Source organism: Mauremys reevesii, linkage group 2 (assembly GCF_016161935.1).
Source record: "Mauremys reevesii isolate NIE-2019 linkage group 2, ASM1616193v1, whole genome shotgun sequence".
Lineage (NCBI taxonomy): Eukaryota > Metazoa > Chordata > Testudines > Geoemydidae > Mauremys > Mauremys reevesii.
In genome coordinates this window covers 70,161,625-70,182,041 of record NC_052624.1, presented here as the reverse complement: position 1 = coordinate 70,182,041, position 20,417 = coordinate 70,161,625, and the positions used below count along the sequence as shown (strand labels likewise).

Sequence of the window (20,417 nt, the reverse complement as noted above, 5' to 3'; positions counted from 1 at the left end):
ACTATAGCATTCTTTAAAAAAAATATATATATTGATTCTGGCTTCTAATCTGTGCGCAGATTTGGGAAGGCCTCATTTTCATGGACTTACATTTAGGAAAGGTGTGAGCTACTTTCAGTCATCATACTAGAGTGTTGATACTGAAGTTTAAAGATATCATTTATTTGTATATTTTAGGATTTCATACTGAGGCACATCACCATAGTACGAGTGCCTTTCATGCAAACTTAACAGCAAAAGCAACGTCTTTACTGAAGATTTCATGGAGTGTGTTGATAAATTGTATAGTCAATTACTTGACCATACTTTGGCTCATTATTTTGTTATAAAATATACTCAACAGACCAAATAAAGGAAGTCAGGTTTATTAACAAGATATAGGAAAAATTTTATACAATACCAGTCTCCAAAAAGCAGTCCTATGCAGAGATGTTACATTCACCTTATGCAGAAGGCGTGCTCCCAAAATTACACATTTCAGCTGGTATTATATCATTTTACAAGTTACACATTTCTTTACACATCACTATAATCCGACCCATCAATTTGCTCCAGCTCCCTTATTTGTTGCTCTGTTCCTTTTGTTTTGCATACTAGCATTCCAAGTACTTATCCATGAAGGTACTTCCCTAGCTTGCACTAAGACACAGAAGGAATGTATCTTGATTTTGACAAGTTTCCTATCTGCTTGTGCCAAATGCTTACTTCAACAAATACAAGGTGTTATGGGATACTTAGCATAAGTGAACAGGATTATGGCATAGGGCAGTTTAGGCTATATCACTGTTACAATATTTGTGCTTAATGTTATTAGTGCTTTATATATGTGTGTGTGTATAGCTATATAGATATAGATCTATCGATATCTATATAGAAGAGAGCGCAGATAATATATATTATTAATATATTAGTCAACAAGTGTCAAGCACTTACTTTTTAAAGCAAAAACTCTGCTTGGGGAATTCTGTTTGTTTTGATTGGTTGATTGAGTTGTTCATTACAGGCTGGGGTTTTTGTGGCAGGGCAGGGGAACATGTGGGTAGCAGGGGTTTCAATATTATGCGTACCATTATTACTATGAGGAAAGATTTTTTCGAAGAGAAAGGTTTTGCAGTATTTCCTAAAGACGGTCAGACTCTGGCTTTGCCTGATCTCCTCTGGAAGTTCATTTCGTAGCCAGATCTTCTTCATAGAGAATGCTGTCCCCAGTTGTCACATGCTTTGTGATGTGTCCTGGCCCACACATGTCAACACTGGTAACTATTTCATTGCTGATAACTTTACTAAAAGTTTCCAGCATAACTAGTTTGGATAGCCTATCCATTTCCCCCATCCTGACTCCTGCTGGGATTTTTTTCTTGCTTGTTAGCTTTGTTCTAACATTAGTAGTCAGCAAATACAGACTAGCCTGCTGATTACTCAGTTTTCAACAGATGACTCAGCCATTAATGAACCTTGAGAGAAAAGAATAATGGGCTTGCTTGCATCTTTCCTGGAGTAGCTTCTGACCTCAGTCAGACAAGCCACGTGCTCTTAGAAACTTAGAACATTTACCACTGTATTCATAAGCATGCTCTGCAACAACAAAAAGCTCACACTCCTTCTTGAGGCACGTTTACACTTTAACAAACATTAACTAATGGGAGGTTAATCCTATTCCCATTTCTTATTTGAGTTCTTCATTTTAGAGAACTCCTCTAAACTAAAACCTCTTTAATAGGCATTAAAGTTGTTTTTCTACCTTGCAGGTGAAGTTGTTTCTTGAGCCATTACTCTACAGGGCCCGTCTCCAATACAAACGTAACCATCAGGGGCCCAGTTAAAATATTTGACAGAGACCCAGTCATACTATAACAGGATTAACATAACTAAGCTACAGCCTTGAACATAGGTGCTGGAACTAGGGGTGCTGACGCACCCCCTGGCTTGAAGTGGTTTCCATCATATACCAGGTTTACAAGTTTGGTTCAAAGGCTCTCAGCCCCCCCGCAACACAAACTGTTCCTGCACACCTGCTCTTGAAGGTGATACACAGGCGGTCAGATGATGATCTAATGGTTCCTCTTGGACTTAAACTCTATGTAAGTAGGTCCTCTGATATGGTTCTCTTTGTTATGTAGATGGGCTCTGAGCATCCAGTGACACTGGCAGCAGACTGTGTCAAGGTAGCAGCTTTTCAGACATCAGAATGACGGAATCTACACAGCTATAGTCTAATAATGCAGCTCCCACCAGATACCAGTTATGCAGACAGAAGTTACACAATTTCTAACACAGGTCACCTCTTTGATTTGATCAAAGGATAAAGAAGTCCTTCTCACTGTGACTGAATGCATCCTGTGAATGTATCCCAAAAGGTCAGTCACACTCATGTATAAATATTATCTGCTTTTGTCATGTGTTTTGCTATCTGTGGTTGGAAAGCACCACATAAGTGCTAAAGCATTATTATTATATATGAAATCTTGCATTGCAATCTACTTATGCAAAAGCACTCTATAAGAGATAGGTATTATTCAGTTTGGCAGACATTCAAATCTTACTCCAATACTGGTTTGATTAGAGGAATTACTCATAAGTGATTTTTTTTTGGTGCATTGGGGACAGTTTATTGGCTGCAGGTGCATCCCACCAAAAAAAATTCCATGGGGGTAAGTCCTGTTCCTGTGGTGTCTCAGGGCAGGGGGAATTGAGGCAGGGTAGGGTCAGACTGTCCCCTGCTGTGGGGTAGGGGGTCTCACTCTGGCACAGTCTCCCCAACCCACTGCAGATATGGTGCATTTCCCTGCTGGATGGGCAGCGCAATCACCTCTGCTACTTCGTATGGGTGCACCGACCGGACAAAGTCGGTCAGCGCTGGGATCTGGGAACTCCGGGTTTTGATCATCAGCAGCACCTCCCTGTCCTCTTCGATCTTCCCCTTCCACTCGTATAGGGATGTGATCTGAGGCATGATGTTGACACAGGCAGCCAGGTACTTCTCCACCATCGCCCTTGCAATCTCCTTGCCCACTTTCTCATTGGGGCAGGTGACAAAGGCAGCTGACAGGCTCCCTGGGGTATAGGCTTCAGCCGCCATGGAGAAGAAACGCTGATACACAGTTCGGAGCAGTGAGACCATCAACAGGGACAGCAACAGCACCTGCCTGCGGCTCTGGCAATTCCTCACTCTAAGGCAGTTAAGTAGTTGTATCTTTGGCACTACCAGACCTTGTTAGCCAAGTGGCAAGCTGGCCTAGCAGTGAATTAGTATTTTTCACACTAAAGTGCTCTAACTACAGTTGGACTGTGCCTTTAGCATCTGTTTTAATACTATTGTACATAGTTATTACCCTTTGTAGGCTTAAACAGTGAAAACAATTTCAGTTGAGATGGGTATGCACTTAATAAATCCATAGTTTTCTAATTCAATTACAAAACAACAAATGTTCCTTTTCAGTTCACACTCTACTTAAGAACGCAATAGAACAAATCCACACCAGAAGCAGAAAAAGAAAAAAAAGATTCCCACAAATTTTAGCTTCAGGCTACTGAATTCAGCTACTCACACCCCCACACTTTCATACCTTTAAACTACCACACCCTTTCTCCATGTTTTTCGCTTTGTTCCACCCACACAAACTCTGCAGCAGCAAGTGAACTGTAAAATTTTGTTCAGCATTTTAAAATACTGTATGTGCCTGACACCAAAAAGTCAGGGCAAAATTTAGAAACTGGCCATCTGTTAGATGTGGAGGAGCAGCAAGTTAATTGACAATGACAAGAAGTTGAACACTATGGAATCCTATGCTTGCAGCAGTAGCAATATAGTCCATTAATTAAAAAAAAATCAACCCAAACTCTTATTTGATTACTTTATTTTCCATTAGTTTCTCAAAGGTTGCATTTAATACAGACAACAGAAGCTTTTATAGCAGCAATTTTTCATCCTCTCCTCTTCTGGCCCCACAACACCAACATTCCTCTTTTTTAAAAAGGACCTTTGCCAAAATGGTGTAGAGAAGATTATGAGGGGAAATTCAGCAACTGATTCTAGAGTCAACCCCCCGACCCACATCCCTGGCACCTGGGAGCAAAAAGTATTAACAAAAAACCTGTGAGGTCAGACTAAGAGTTTCAGTGGAATGCTGACTGGTCTTTCTGCCCAGGCATTTGCAAAGGCCTCCCCAAGCAGCTGCAGAACAAGAATAAATGCTGCCATGACCAGGATTAGCTTCCACTTGGATGTGTGCTGCTGAGGCTTCAGTTGAGAGACTTCTTTCCCCAAGTCAAGTTTTTCCCACCTTTGATACCCGCATTCCTACCCCACGGAAACTTAATCCCCTAATTTTCAGAGAAGGGCTTCCACAGGGGCACAGAACAAGCATTCCATGGAGCTGCTGTTTCCCCATTCTGTGATGCCCCTGCCCAAGTTACATCAACTTCTCCTCTCCATCAATACAATTGAGATACAATATCAGATGCCAAATGAACAATCCTCTCTCATCTAATACTTCCAATTGATATCTGAAACCTTGAACAATCTTGGTACACCTCTACCCTGATATAACGTTGTCCTCGGGAGCCAAAAAAATCTTACCACGTTATAGGTGAAACCGCATTATATCGAACTTACTTTGATCCGCTGGAGCGTGCAGCCCCGGAGCGCTGCTTTACCGCATTATATCCGAATTTGTGTTATATCGGGTTGCATTATATTGGGGTAGAGGTGTATATAAATTAATGAACTAGGAAGTTTTTTATTTCCACAACTGGCATTAACAAAGCAAGTCAGTATAGAGTATTTTCACAATATTAGAAGTCTCACTTTCACACAAATTTATTAGAGTTGAACAATTTCTCCAATATAAGAGTTACAAAAAGACTTATTAAATCCTCAGATATGCAGTTTTTGTTTTTACTGAAAACTGTGTGTTTATTGTGATTATGGAAAAAAAATCCCAGTCACTATTAAGTCTGAGTTCTATGTTCTAAGCAGTGATAGATGCAATTCCTTTTACACATTTTTGCCTCTTTTAATGGGTCCCCTATATCAAGACTCCAGTGCCACACAGCAACTCAAAGCAATTACAGCTCCTTTCCAACAGTGGTTCTATCTTTAGGGACTGATCATCATTGTATCATGTGGAACTTCAAATTATGCCTTGGGTTCACAGTTAAAGATTCTATACTGGAACATGGAGCAGAGGACATAGATACAACATATTTTTTCAAAGGCGGCAAAAGCATCAAAGTAAGTGTACTGGCTTATGGCAACACTCATGCCCATTTTCTATGGCTTCAAGCATGGCCTTGCTACTACTTATCCACAGGAAATGGAACACTATGTAGTTTTAAAAAAGATCCCAGTGACATATGTAGACATCTCATTCAATGAAAGACTTACCGTAACTCTCTTGCTCTGAGTCAAGGAAAATTCCAGTCCAATGAATGGACTATTTAGTAACCTCTCCATAAGGGAAATATGGTTGGACGAAGTTTTGGTATACAGTGAATTAAGTAAACATTAGAACCTCATCCTTTTAAGGGAGTAGCTGGCCTCCTGGGATTCTGACCCTTATAATAGGAAAGAGGACAAGCTAGCTGAAAAGCTTTTTGATTAGATTCAGATGGGCTGCAGTAAGCCATCTTTTGATTTATTTCATTTAGAAATCAGACTGAAGGAAGTTTTTCAAATGCTTGATTTAAAACACTGAACGTCTTCTTTTATTTATCATCATCAGGCCCCAAAATGCCTTCAAGATCCCAGAACTGGTACTACATATTTGCATAACTTGTCAGTCAAAGAAATCCTCATGACTAAATAGGGGAAAAATTAATTAAAAAATGTAAAGGGATTAGTACTAATGCAATATTAAAAGGGACAATTTAGACATTACTGTCTGAAAAAAATTACCAACTATATTTGCAAATACTACCTAATATTACTGTGAATGAAAGATGTTAGCAAGAAAGAAATTCCCTATTTTAGTTTATTTACTTTGCTCATGACCGCATTTTGTGTAGCGTCACTATTTCGCTTTCTTAGTCAATCAGTTTGTCCCCTTCTGAAAACAAAAGGGAAAAAACAGACGAACAAAACCCCTTATAAATTTGTTAGCCAAAAGAATGTAAAAGATTCAGGAAGAGGAATAAAAAAAGATATTACACATGTGTAGTGTGGCAGAGTTAATGTTACAAAAGCAAACTTACGTTCCAATTCACTGCTGTCCTGGGCCTTGAGGAATCATTTACAGCAGTGCAAAAATGTATGTAAAAACTAACATTCTGATTTATTAGTGCTAAATCAGTAGTAGGACTCAATTTATTCTGCTGCAAATGAGTACAAAATGGTTCAGGGCAGTGCAGAATTAGGTACTTGTTTGAAATTTCCTATATTTTGTCAGTATGATCTTCCTGCTTTAGGCCAATCCTGAAAAGATTTATGCACATGGTTAACTTTCTGCTTATGAATAGTATATGGGACTACTTGCATTGTGTAAAGTTAAGCATGTGCACAAATTCTGCATAGTCAGGGCTTTAATATTTTATCAAGGTTAGTTCTTGTATTTAAACGTCCAAGCAGAACTGGAGAGAATATACCACTTCTACCATATGGAGGACCCAGCAGTCCGAAATTATTTAGGATGAAGCATGGTAGAAGTGGGACAGATGATTCAAAAAAGACAGAATGATCCAGAAGTAAGGCAGGTGTGCTGTCCTCAGGCGCCCCTTTAAAAGGCCTGCTTGGAACCTGATGATGGTTTAGTTGGGCCTGGGCCCTGCCCAGACAGGGGATTAGAAGGCTTTCATCTGCCATTCCTGCCCCATCTCCTATAAACATTCTGCCTGGGCTGAGGAGGATAGGAGCGCTGCTGCTGAGGCTTGAAATGTTTGCGTTGCGTTGCCGGGGTGTGCATACCCAAGGATTTCATGGTAGCCCTGGAGTCCTTTAGGCTATGCAGCCGAGGGTCAGTCTGCTCTGCAAACAGGCCGATCTCATCAAATGGCGGGTTCTGCATGGTCTGTTGAACCTCGGGCGGGAGTCCCGAGGCCTGCAGCCATGAGCTACACCTCATGGTGATAACAGAGGACAAGGCCAGCGCTTTGCTCTCTTTCGCTATAGCTCCAAACTCCTCTCTGGACTCAGTTGGCACCAGCTCCTTAAACTTGAGCATCAAGTTCCAGGAGTTGAAGCTATACTGACTCCGAATTATCTGCTGGTTGGCAATCCTGAGTTGCAATCTCCCAGCAGAATATACTTTGCACCCAAATAAATCCAGGTGATTGGACTTAGGCACTGGGGCTCTCCTTCTTGTTTACTGCAGCCACCATCAACTAGCAAGGCTGTGGGTGTGTGAAGAGGTATTCGTACTCCTTACATGGGACAAAATACTTCCTTCGCGGTGGGAGGGATGAAGGCCAGGGTCTGCCAAATGGTCTTAGCATTGGCCTGTATGGTCTTGATGAGGGGTACAGCCACCCTCGATGGACCTTCCAGAGCCAGGATGTTGACCACTGGGTCCTCCGACTCCACCACCTTCTCAGCTTGCAAGCCCATATTTCATGCCACCCTGGTGGGCCTGGCTGTATATGAGGGGCAGTCCCAAGACAGAGGTGCCTGCAACTGCCTTGTCCAGAGAGGGAGACAAAGAGGCTAAAGGGGGAACAGGGTCCTCCTGACCCTCTTGGACTCCAGGGGCCTCCTGTTCTGCCTCTGACTGGGCCAGCCACACCTGGATCAGGCTCAGGAACTGGAGTTGGTTCCAGGGGAGGGCAAGGAAATGGTACCTCTTCAGCATCCCTAGGGGTGGGGAGACTGGCAGAAGCCTCCGGCACCCTCGGTTCAGAGGTCGCTGACCAGGAACCTTTAGATTGGGTGCCCTGGGCCTGGTGGTATGCCCACGGGGTCCAAAATGGCCACTGCGCAGGCCATGGCCCTGCCCCCACCTCAGGTCTTCAATGACCCCACTGGTGCCAACCCCACTCCGAGTATCTACACCTCACTCCAAAGATGGGGATCGGGACCGCGATGACCAGGGCGGTGCCAAGCAGAGCTGGACAAGTGAGCAGTGGTGTTCGGATGACTGGTGCCAGGAGCAGGACCTGCTGTGCGATGGGGTTCAACATGAGGATCAGTGTCGTGAGTGGGATTAATGGAGCAATGCCGCGAGTCTGAGTGGTGCCGAGGGACGGAGCATCACCAGTTTGCCTTGAGACAGTGCCACACATTGCAGTACCGGAGGCTTGGTGTGAAGGGTGGGGGACCTCGGCACTGTCATGGCGATGAGGTCCCTTGCAGCCTCAAAGGTGTCTTGGGTGGTTGGCAATTCCACCTCCTCGATAACCTAGCCCAGGGAGTCCAACAGCATCAGACTCCATGGTCCCCCTTGCGGGGCCAAAGTCGACAGTGCTGTCTCCAAAGACTTTGGCACTAGGTGCTCCTCTCTGGGACGCGCTCCACTGGTCAGCTCAGAGCTGGAGAGCCACTCCTCCTCTGCTTCCGGTGCTGCTTCTGCACCAGGGAGTGGGACCAGTGCCAGGTCGATCCAGACGGTTTTGACACCGGGGAGCGGCAGTGCCATGGGTCTCTCCCAGAGTCTTTCCATGGTGCTGTTTGTACCACTGCTGCCGGGACACCGTGCACCAATGAGCTTGGTGCCGGGTCTTGCCGCGTCAATGTAAGTTGCGGTCTGAGTGCTGCCTCTATAAGGAGCTGCTTGAGGTGAAAGTCTCGCTCCCTTTTTTGTTCTGGGGGGAAACCCCTTACAAATCCTGCACTTGTCCGCTTGGTGTGCTTCCCCCAGACACTTTAAACAAGCGTCATGGGGGTCACCTGTTGGTATGGGCTTGCTGCAGGATTTGCAGGGCTTGAACCCCTGGGACTTAGGCATGTAAGTCCCCCAAGGAGAACGCGGTCTGGGTGGAGGGTAATCCCCCCAGTCCAACAGCTAGCTAACTACTAACTATAATAACTAAGAACTAACTAAGAACTACAAAGTACAAACAGTCAAAATGCTAGGGAAACATGGAGAGCTTGCAAAACAAGATGCGACAGTTCCAGTGACTGTCACTGGCGGTAAGAAGGAACTGAGGAGGCGCCTGGTTGGGAGGGTCATATATTGAGTGCCATGGAGGTGCCACTCCAGGGGGTTTCACAGCTGACCCAATGGGTGCTACTAAAGGAAAACAACTTTCTGACTACTGTGCACACGGTGCACAGACACCTAATTGGAATCCATATGAGCAATCACTTGAAAAGGAACAAAAGTTTACAGGATTGAGCTCTAACCTCACTAAAGTAACAAAATTGAATTCTTTCTTTGAAATATCAAAATTGTCAAGTAATCTGTTGTACAGTGTTGGAGCAAAGTCTGCATAATTTAAATCAATACATTATTGTAACTGGCTATGAGCTGCATCCACATTCATTTTTTGAATGGATTTAAATGCTTGCTGCCCAAGTAATCACTATATAAACAAACCAAATAGCAAACAAACATTCAAGCACAAACCTGATCCTTCAGATATTTGAAATGATACACAGTACTGGAACATTAAATGTGTTATCTGAAGCAAGTTATTACTAAAATACTAAGCTAATAAGGCAGAGTCAAAATACTGGAAAATTAGAATGTCATCAGGAATCAGATCACAATGTATCTTGTCTAATTAGTACCAGAAAAATTGTAATAAATTACCTGGATTTATTGTTGCTCACTTATTCTGCTTGCAATGTATTTTTAATTAGGATGTTGCGCCTTATCATTGATAAAGATATAAGATTTGTACAAGTATCAAGTTTCTAGTTTTAATGTATTTACACTTTTGCTGTATTGTAAAGGAAAATATTAATACAGAATAGTTATTTAAAAGACTTATTTTGTAATGCTCTGAAACCTTCACAGTATATCGGGTAATTACATAATTTACCTAACAAAATATGTGCTGGCATCTGGTAACTAACTACTAGATTAGGCAGTCCATAGTCGAGGGGGAAGTATTGTGCCTCAGAAAACTAGGAGTCCTCCTAGAGCTACCCAGTATAAAGGGAAAGTGGACCCTCTAAGTATGTCTACACTGCAGCTGAGTGTGCATACCCCAGCCCAGGTACACAGATGCATTAGCTCTGCTTGAGCTAGCATGCTAAAAATTGCATGCACGAACACTGCAGAATGAGCAGCTGCACTGGCTGGCCTCCCATGTGCAAGCCTGCCCGACCCCATGGATCCATACTCAGGTGGCTAGTCCATGCCACATTCTACACTTATTTTTAGTGCACTTGAACAGGCTGGGAGACACACTCCCAGCTGCAGTGTAATGATGCCCAAAGTTATCTTCAGGCCAGTGTAACTCTATGGGTCTGATTCATAGGGAGCCTGTTGTGAGGAAGGGCCTTGAGCCTTGTCTGTGTCCTTTAGGGCATGATATGTGAAGGCCCAGCAAATAGGACAATCATCTTGGGAATGGCCCTCCCGGAGATACTTCAGACAGCACATAAATGTACACTGAGTCCAGGAAGATGGACAAAACACAGGACAAAAAACACAGCCTAAAATCTTTCTCCAGTTCTTTTGCATCTAGTACAACCCCACAGATCAGAGATGGTCTGAAAAACTGAACTGCCCAACAGTACAGAAATGTATCTAAAATGTCTAAACTACAACAACAAATAATTTACAGGAGCTTTTGGTGAAAACCAAGACAAGTTTTCAATGCTCTCACATAATAAAGGTTCCTAAGTTCACAGCAAGACACGGCAAAGGACGTAACTGGGACTACATGACCTCTTACAATTTCACCTATGAACGTTTAGTGCATGCAGTCCCCACAGGCACTTTCTAGACAGATCCCAAACCACAGCAGTGCTGCAGGGTGTGTGCATGTGCACCTCTCCCAACTGAGGATGTGCAGAGGTCACCTCAAAGAGGTAGTATAACTTACATTTTGCTATATCATCCCAGATTTCCTCGAGTAGGTCAGAGTGTGTACAGGGACTGTAGTTTATTTCCTCTTATTGGCAAGTGATTTTCTTGTTGCCATCATTCTCTAAATCATCACCTAAGTCTACAAGTGTGTAATGTAATATTAGGAGATCTGATTTCATGCCTACTATTACACAAAATTCATTTTATGACTTGCATATTCATTTACAGTTTTTCAAAATAATTGGTACTGAGATAATGAGGTTGTTTGCCCTTAAAAGATTTAAGTATGGGAAATCTAGCTTCCTCTGTCTGAAGCATATACTGGAAACAGCATTGCATGTGTTTGTGTGGAATTACTGACTACCATCTGTTACTGAGGAAGATGGGTGCAAATGAGTAAAAGTTGATTCTGTATGATCCTGAGGTGTGGGGTGGGGGAGATGTCACTATCATTCTGATGTGTCCACTTGTTTTTGTTTATTCATATTTTTTTCTCTCTGTATAGGTCAGACATTTTATCTGTTTATTACATAGACACAAATATTTTTTAATTGTGCACTAGAGTATTAAGAGCAGGGACACTGTTTAAAAATGATAGTGGACATGGGTGTGGTACAGAAAGGATAAGAGAAAAATGTTTTTAATTTTTATCAAATGTATATCAGTTTCTAAACTGTTCAGTTTATGTCCTCTTTTCTGGTAGTGCCCACAAGGTGCTAGGCGCTTTCCAGACACTCAAGAAGAGAAAGCACCTGCCCTGAGAAACTCAGCCTGAGGACAGACAGAGGAAGAACAATGAAGGGTTTTTTTGTGATGGGTGGGGTGGGGGAGTTTTTTTCAAATCAAGTGAATGGAAACCGTTATTGAGGCTGAGTCACAGTACCCAAAAAACCCTTTCCGATACTGGGAAGGATTCTGAGTGTAACACCATTAAACAAGTCAGAAACAAGTGGAGAAATTACCAGTTATCAGATCATGACAGAAAGCCAGAGCCTGGAATTAATTAGCCCTATCCCTGGAATGCTGATACTCACCCCTGCCTCTTTATTTATTCTTGTCCTCCCACCTACAAACCCCATTACTCTCTCTTAATATGTCTTCTAGTTCCAGTCGCTCCCGAACCCAGATATCTCCAAAGCTCCCAAACAAATATATTTTCCTGGCCTTCCCGCAATGGCCCTGATACACCTCAGAGGACTTTGTGTGCATCTCTCACTGTAACTGATAAAAAGGAGAAAAGCCTTCAAAAGGCTGGCAACTGATGGAAAATGAAGAGTTCAGAAACGTCAAAAATGTTAGTGGTGCTGAAAAGCAGGGAGGCAACTGAAAATAAATTTAGCTGAATGCTAGAAAAAAAATACTTACTTTTGTTCTTTTAAGCTGTACCTGGGAGGGTACAAATTGCCCCCTGCAAAGGATGCCCCTGGGTAACTGTTCCTTGTAATAGCAACAGGAAACATGAACTCGGGGAAGTATGAAATCAGACCTTGAGACAATGAGCACAAGCCACATAGCAGAAATGACTCATCCAGCCTTTGGGACAGAGGAAACTAATCACTCCATAAATCAGCATCTTTTTCTAACTATCCAAGCAGTGGCACTTGGCACTGGTGAAAGCAGCTGTTCCCTATATCTTACAGCTCTTTGGATAGTGCTGGGAGGCAGCAGTTAACAGAGCTGAGGGAGAAGACACTTGATGAAACATTTAGAAGGAAACAGTACAATAAAATACTTAAAAGAATCAATTTCCCGTGGCATAAATAATAGACAATTGCATTAAAGTAATATTCCAATCTAATTCAGGTTCTTTTAGGCAAAGCAAGTTTTCTTTGCCCTTATGAACCACTGAACATTTTTCCTCATAGGGAACAGCTCACATTTACATAATTTATGTGCCACTAAAGCAATTTTGTCATTAACAAGGCAAAGTCTAATACTTAATGGAAATCATAGAGCTAGTTTTCAGCAAAACACATTTTTCCACATTGCAATTATATTTAAATAGTAAAATTATATGTAAACTAACTCTGAAAATTACTAGTGAGAAAACAACAAATACATATTACTCAGCTTTAGTCATTTAATATACTCCATGGTATTGTTTTTACTTGTTACCTACTACAAAATATCAAGCACTACGATGTGATTTAAAATGGTTTAATGGAGTCCAGTGTTTTTGTCAATTTTGCATCAAATTTGCTCACTTTACAAGTACAAAGATGTTATTCCTCCAACTGTCAGCTCTGCAAAGTCAAGCTGGGTTCTTTCTAGCTCATGCATCATCTCATACCCCAACTCAGCTAATGTGCACACATCATTACAATCTACCTGCACATGTAATAAATCTCAAATGTGTCAGGTTTACTGATTACTGAAGCTCGGTGCTCTTACAATAGACAAAAGGAACTATTGGGGCCATGGGCCTCTGGTTCAAGAGTGTGACATCAAGGAGGGTGTGCCCTGTTACATGCAACTTACTAGAAAGTTAGAAATTAAGATGCATCATTAAAAATTAATAGTCTTTGAAAGCGTATCTCAAGTTCTTACAGGACAGACAGCAAGGGAGTGAAATGTTGAAAGAACTGGACTTCTCCTGACTGGTCAGCATGATGTAATATTAATAATTAGCCTTCATATAGTGCTTTTGAGATTCAACGTGCTTTACAAAAATAATAAATTATCTTAACAATACTGGGAGATAGATAATTACCTACATTTTACAAGTGGGAACTGAGGGCAGAAGCCAAGTAGTTTGCCTGGATTGCAGAGAAAGTTACGTAAGTTCCTGGTTTTCAGATCTGTACTCAGCATCAGTAAGGATAGCTCTGTAACGGACTGAGACACAAACCAAGTCAGAGTCTAAGTTGCAAGAGATGGATTCACTTCAATAACTAGACACTATGGCCCAGATTCTCAATGATATGTAAATGGATATTTGAGGATCTGGGCCTACCTTCTTCATATGTATCTAAACTCACAAAATCGTTCAACTGGGGACTGTACTGCATATTTGTAATGAATTGGAATTGCTACGCAAGCAAAAATATCAGACACACAAGACCTGGCTCATTTTCTTTCCTTCCATCCTTCCAAGAAAGTCTCCGGGAATGGAGCTGTCTTCACAGAGTGGGAAAGATTAGCCACAGCAGGAGGTCACAGCTTTAGGAACTGAGGCTATGACCATTGCCTTAGCAACAGTCAGCATATAGACCTTAACGATTTGATTGGACAGCTATCCTTAATATGACAACATTTACTGAGAGATTAGGCATAACTGTATACCCAATTTCACAGCCTCTCCAGATGTGAAAGCTGAAGTACCCAACTTTGTTCTGAGAAACTCAGAGCTTCGAATAAGAAAGAAAAGTCCGCTATTAAATTCCAACCAGAAAAACATGGCTCTTCTGGCCCTTTGCAGACTTGTTAGAATACTCTCTTCATCCTCGACAGTCTGAGGAAACTCCAGCCACTATAGCAGAAGTGAGAGGAATAGGAAATCAGCAATATAGCCCTTCTCTCAATAAAAAAAAGTGATTCCTTGGTCAATCTTTCAGTCATTTTCATTTCAAAGTTTCTGCTAACGAGTGAACAAAACGGCCTTGAGAGGATAAACAGCAGCGACTGAAGCCTCGGAAACTAGCATGCCTCTTTCCCTTAGCAAGAAAGGTTAAGCAATAGGCCCTGTCTGAACTTAGCTTCCACAAGGTTTTGCAATTTGTAAAGCCACATTTGGCAAGAGTGAATGCAACAAGTTAGGTGCAAAACAATCAATTGTGTTATATCTGAAGGTTTCTGTATGCTTTTCAGAGCTACCCTTTGAGGCTGTAGGTACCAAGTTAACAGTGCTTGAGTGATACATTCACATGAGTGTTTGGAGCCATGAAATAAACAGAATTAACAGCTGTATGTTGAAATGATTCTCTACAGCTGAGAATTTTTATCCCCTCTTCTTGGGTATTTGATTTCTGACTCATTCTGAGAGAACTTAAGGCAACATTATGGAGCAGGAACCTGCTTCTGCAATCTGCTCTAGAACTAAGGAAAAAGAAGAGTTAAAGGTAGGCAGCTACCTCAGAGACCAAATCTTTGGTGAAATTTGATTAGGTCTTTTGCCTGGTGCCCATGTCATATAATGGATCAATGAAGCATCCAAATGGGGTACTGTAGACAAGAAAATTAGCAAGTTTGCAACCATGCTACTTCAGGCTCTGATCTTGTCAGTTCTCACAAATTAAAATGGGCAAGATCTGAGCAGCATTTGGATAAGGAAAACTCAATTGTTGCAGGAAGATGTACTAATGACTCTTGAATTGGGTCAGCAATGAGCCTAAAACTCAAGATTTTATGCTTGGTGGAAGTATACTGTTGGAAATATCAACTTTCTGATGCTACCATACTATACTAGGTATTTACCACTTTTGATAGTTAACTAATCTCATAGCACTTTTCATTAATTCCAGAGCCTTTAAACTGAGTAGAGGCGCATGCATATGTACCTGCAGAACCGTGGAGTTCAAACTGCTGACCAAAGCGGACATGATGGGCATTTTGGGACACTTCCTGGAGGCCAATTAGGGTGACATAAACAAGTGCAGCGTCTACACTGATGCTGTGTCACTAACTGTGTCACAAAAAGCCCTGCGCCTCTGATCATGGTGGCTTTATTTTGTTGGTGTAGCAGGGGAGTTACATCGGTGGAAAGAGCATTTCAGTGTGTACACCTGCACTGTTTTGTAGACGAAAGCTGATTTTTGTCGACAAAACTGTAGTGGAGGACAGGACCTTGGATCTCAGAGTGAGTTAGCAGGATTGCCAATTTAAAAAAAAAACAAAAAAAAAATCTACCTCCTTATGAAGATAATAAATCTGATACAGAGTGATTGAGACAAATACAAAACCTCACAATGGCATTTTTACTATGTAAATTTTCAGCATTTCTGGAACAAATGGGTTGTAGTTTCTATAATGCTGGCTTTGTCCAATAAGATTAAATTTATATTAGTCAGCTGGTCAGCACACTCATAGCACTAAAATGCAAAAGGTACATAAAGATAGCATTATTAAACGCAAGCTTAAAAAGTTGGGAATAAAATTACATTCACACAACAGATTAGACAATCAGCAAAACACAAGTTTTTATTTTTCCTTTTCTTTTAAATAGCAGCCAACTTCTTAGGAAGGGGAAAAGTTCAAAGACTCAAAATATCTGCAAAGATCCAGGAACTGACAAGAGACTTTTACATTCAAACACTGACCTACTTCCTAATATAGTGTTCTCCATAGCTGTAGAACACGCAATGCTTTTTTCAGTAAGCTGAAATGCTGTGTCATATGCTTCTGTAGACGAATAAAATGCTGACAGGCAATGCAATAAATGGAGCCATGGCTATCTTTCCTCCTATAAAAGCCTTTTGAACAGTGGTATTGCATTATGCACTAGGATAAGTTAATATGTTATAAATGGGACTTTTCTACACATTCACTGTCATGAGCAGGAGTGTAAGACCAAAGTGCCTATAACCTCTTTTATAAAGACTTTACCCCGCAAAAAATAAAAATCTTAAGCTCTTAGATCAGAGTAGTATTCAAACCTTTTAAAAAAGATCTGACTGGATAACAAATAATGTATTTACTGTAACTCATGGAGGATGGGCCAATCTTCCTCCATTCATAGCATTCTTCAAATCATTTTACATTAACCCTCAAGTACTATGCCCTTAAGATGACTGGAGTGTATTACAATTGATAATGTATATTTAAGCAGTGGTTTATGTTACCAGTACAACAATTATATCTCAAGAATTGATCTTGAATAATACCTGAGGTATAAATAATCTGGTCAGAAAACCTAAATGCTCCCACATTTTAACTGCAACATTAATGCTAATCAATTGGACAAGTAGTGGGCATAACTACCAACTTAGCTGTGACATGAATATATCAAGGCTGTAGATGCAACTCAGAACCATACAAATTAAAATGTCAGCATTAACATTTAAGTGAAGTAGCACGGCTTGTATATTTGATACATTTTACTTTATCAGTTCCACTTAACACAAGTGCTCCAAAAGTATATATATGTGTTACATCATAACTGATTTTTAGTCTTCTAATAGGATTTTTCATTCATGTAAATGAGAGAGAGACTATTTTTGGTAACACAGAACAATTTCTTAGCGGTGTTACGATATGAGACGCTTTCTGAAATTATATACAATCAGAGTCCATGGAGTTCAGTACATCATTTATTTTAATTACTGGGCCAAACTCATGTATATATAATATATGAAATCTACTGATATATGAACTTTACTGATTGTTGCAAAGGTGAAATAATCCTTCATGGATATATTAATTACATTAAAGGTGAATCTATTCTATAATATGCTAAAATATTTCTGTAAACATTTGAAATGTACAGTAACAATGATATTATGAGGCTTAATTTCTGTAATCTGAGACACTTTTGTAAGAAAGCTGAATACATTTAAAGTTTAGAAGTGCCAAATATTCAGTAATGGCTACACCTGATCAAATGGGTCTTGTCAAAAAAATTCCTACTGCCAATTCATTTTTTACTTTGTACACTTGATAAAACAAAGTTAAAGGGCAGTTAGTAAGGAGAGACAGCTTTCTTTCAGTCTTCTGGAATTTCCCCAGTGCTCAGACTTATTGAAAATTGACATTAAGAGTCCAGCAAGGTCTTCAGACAGCTCTTTTAAAACTCATGGATGCAAGTTAACTGCACCTGCTGATTTAAAAATGTCTGACTTCATTAGCTTCTCTATTTAACATCCTCCAGAGATACTAATGGAATGGAAAGAGTGTTAACATAATGCAACTATCACAGCTGTTTTCCCCTCAAATACAGAACAGAAATATTTATTGACAACTTCTGCCTCTTAAGCATTATTATTGATAATTCTATTATTTCCATCTAGCAATGGACAAATACCATTGTCAGGATTCTTTTGGTTTCCAATATATTTTTAAAAATCCCTTATTGTCCTTACCTCTGACCAAAAAATTCTTCTTTTGTCCCTTGGCTTCCCTACAATTCCTAACTTATCAACTTCTCCATTCTTCCATTTGTTATATATTTTATTTTTTCAAGCGGCCTTCACTTCCTCTCTAAACCAGGTTGGGTTTTTTTTAGCCAACAGAGCCTTCTTCCTCAATTGTGGGATTGTGGCATCTTGGGCATCGCATAAGGCATTCTTAAATGATTCCATGCCGATGACAAGTTCTGCTTGATAACTTTTAAAAACGGTGTGGACCGATGCACGTTCGTTTTCATTATCCGAGTCAGATGTCACCAGCAGAAGATTGATTTTCTTTTATGGTGGTTCGGGTTCTGCAGTTTCCACATCAGAGTGTTGCTCTTTTAAGACTTCTGATAGCATGTTCCATGCCTCCTCCCTCTCCAATTTTGGAAGGCACTTCAGATTCTTAAACCTTGGGTCGAGTGCTATAGCTATCTTTAGAAATCTCACATTGGTACCTTCTTTGTGTTTTGTCAAATCTGCAGTGAAAGTGTTCTTAAAATGAACACCACATGCTGGATCATTATCCGAGACTGCAATAACACAAAATATATGGCAGACTGTGGGTAAAACAGCAGGAGACATGCAATTCTCCCACAAGGAGTTCAATTACAAATTTAATTAACACTTTTTTTTAAACGAGCATCTTCAGCACGGAAGCACGTCCTGTGGAATGGTGGCCGAAGCATGAAAGGGGCATATGAATGTTTAGCATATCTGGCATGTAAATACCTTGCAATGCCAGCTACAAAAGTGCCATGCAAATGTCTATTCTCACTTTCAGGTGACACTACAAATAATAAGTAGGACTGAGTGGAATTGTAGACTCTGAAGTTTTACATCGTTTTATTTTTGAGTGCAGTTATTTTTTGTAGATAATTCTACATTTGTAAGTTCAACTTTCATGATAAAGATATTGCACTAAAGTACTTGTATTAGGTGAATTGAAAAATACTATTTCTTTTTTTTACAGTTCAAATATTTGTAATCAAAAATATAAAGTTAGCACTGTACATGTTGTATTCTGTAATGTAAAAGAAAATAAATATATTTGAAAACGTAGAAAATATCCAAAAATATTTAAATAAATGGTATTCTATTATTGTTTAACAGTACGATTAATCTTTTTAATTGCGCGATTAATTGCGATTAATTTTTTTAATCACTTAACTTCCCTAATTTTTTTTTATCCATGCAGGGCTGTATCCACTAGTTTAATGATGACAAAATTTCTCCGGGAAGGGAGACTATCTTGTTCATCCTGTCACTGTTGGGCAGTAAACTGATCTCACCCCCTATAATCTCAATGCCGACAAATAACCTGAAAACTTCAGAAGGTTCTTACCCAGTGGTACACTGATCTTAATGTACTCGCATGATGTCCATCACAGCATGAAACCTTTTTGGAGGAAGTATGGTCTTCCCAGTTTGGAATCTAACACTGCCCCTATGAATTTGATGTTTTGTGTTGGAGTCTGTATGGATTTATCATTGTTGACCCAGAGGCCCAAAGAGGTCCAGGGTCTTATGAATCAAGTCCATGACCTGTTGCAGGGCACAGTCCCAGATCAGCGAGCTGTGCAGATAACAGTATACCTGGACTTCTTAAGTAGGTAGCTGTTACAAGGAAAACCTTGGAAAACACTGTTGGAACCATGGATATGCCAAAGGGGAGGACCCTTTAGTGGTAGTGAATGTTCTTACCAAAAACTGAATGTATCTTGTGTGTGCTGGACGCATTGAAATGTGGAAATAGAGGTCCTACAGGTTGAGAGTTGTAGACCAGTCCACAGGATTCAAACAGGGGATGACAGACGGTAGGATGACTATTCTGAATTTGAAATGACGGATGAAGGCACTGTGATGCTGAAGATCCAGGATGGATCTGCATTCCTCTTTCTTCTTTGTGGCTAAGCAATACTGAGAGTAGAATACACTCCCCCCACACACACACACACCTACAAACTGGGACCAGTAAAAAGTAGACTTTTTGTTTGAAAAATATCTTGTGAGAACAGTCTCTGAAGAAGGGAGGGGAGAGAGGTGGAACAGTCTGAAACTGGATGGGATACTCCTTGATCACAATCATAAGAACCCACTGGTCCAAGGTATTTTGATGGTATAGTAAAACTGTAAAATATCTGCTAAATCATAAGTGAGCAGGTATGACAACAAAACATAAGAACGGCCGTACCGGGTCAGACCAAAGGTCCATCTAGCCCAGTATTTGTCTACCGACAGTGGCCAATGCCAGGTGCCCCAGAGAGAGTGAACCTAACAGGCAAAGATCAAGTGATCTCTCTCCTGCCATCCATCTCCATCCTCTGACAAACAGAGGCTAGAGACACCATTCTTTACCCATCCTGGCTAATAGCCATTTATGTACTTAACCTCCATGAATTTATCCAGTTCTCTTTTAAACGCTGTTATAGTCCTAGCCTTCACAACCTCCTCAGGTAAGGAGTTC

The 20,417-nt window shown here is 40.7% G+C and overlaps 2 protein-coding genes across 5 annotated transcripts in view; both read right to left on the bottom strand.

Annotated features, from left to right (window-relative positions):
• LOC120396698 (ubiquitin-conjugating enzyme E2 E2) overlaps positions 1-20,417 on the bottom strand; it is a 310,840-nt gene that overhangs the window by 186,148 nt on the left and 104,275 nt on the right. The gene's annotated exons all lie outside the window — the stretch shown is intronic.
• Positions 2,738-3,150, bottom strand: LOC120396704 (protein CutA homolog). The gene has a single exon (XM_039521750.1). It carries the CDS (start codon positions 3,119-3,121, stop codon positions 2,738-2,740), a length of 384 nt encoding a protein of 127 aa, XP_039377684.1. The 5' UTR covers positions 3,122-3,150.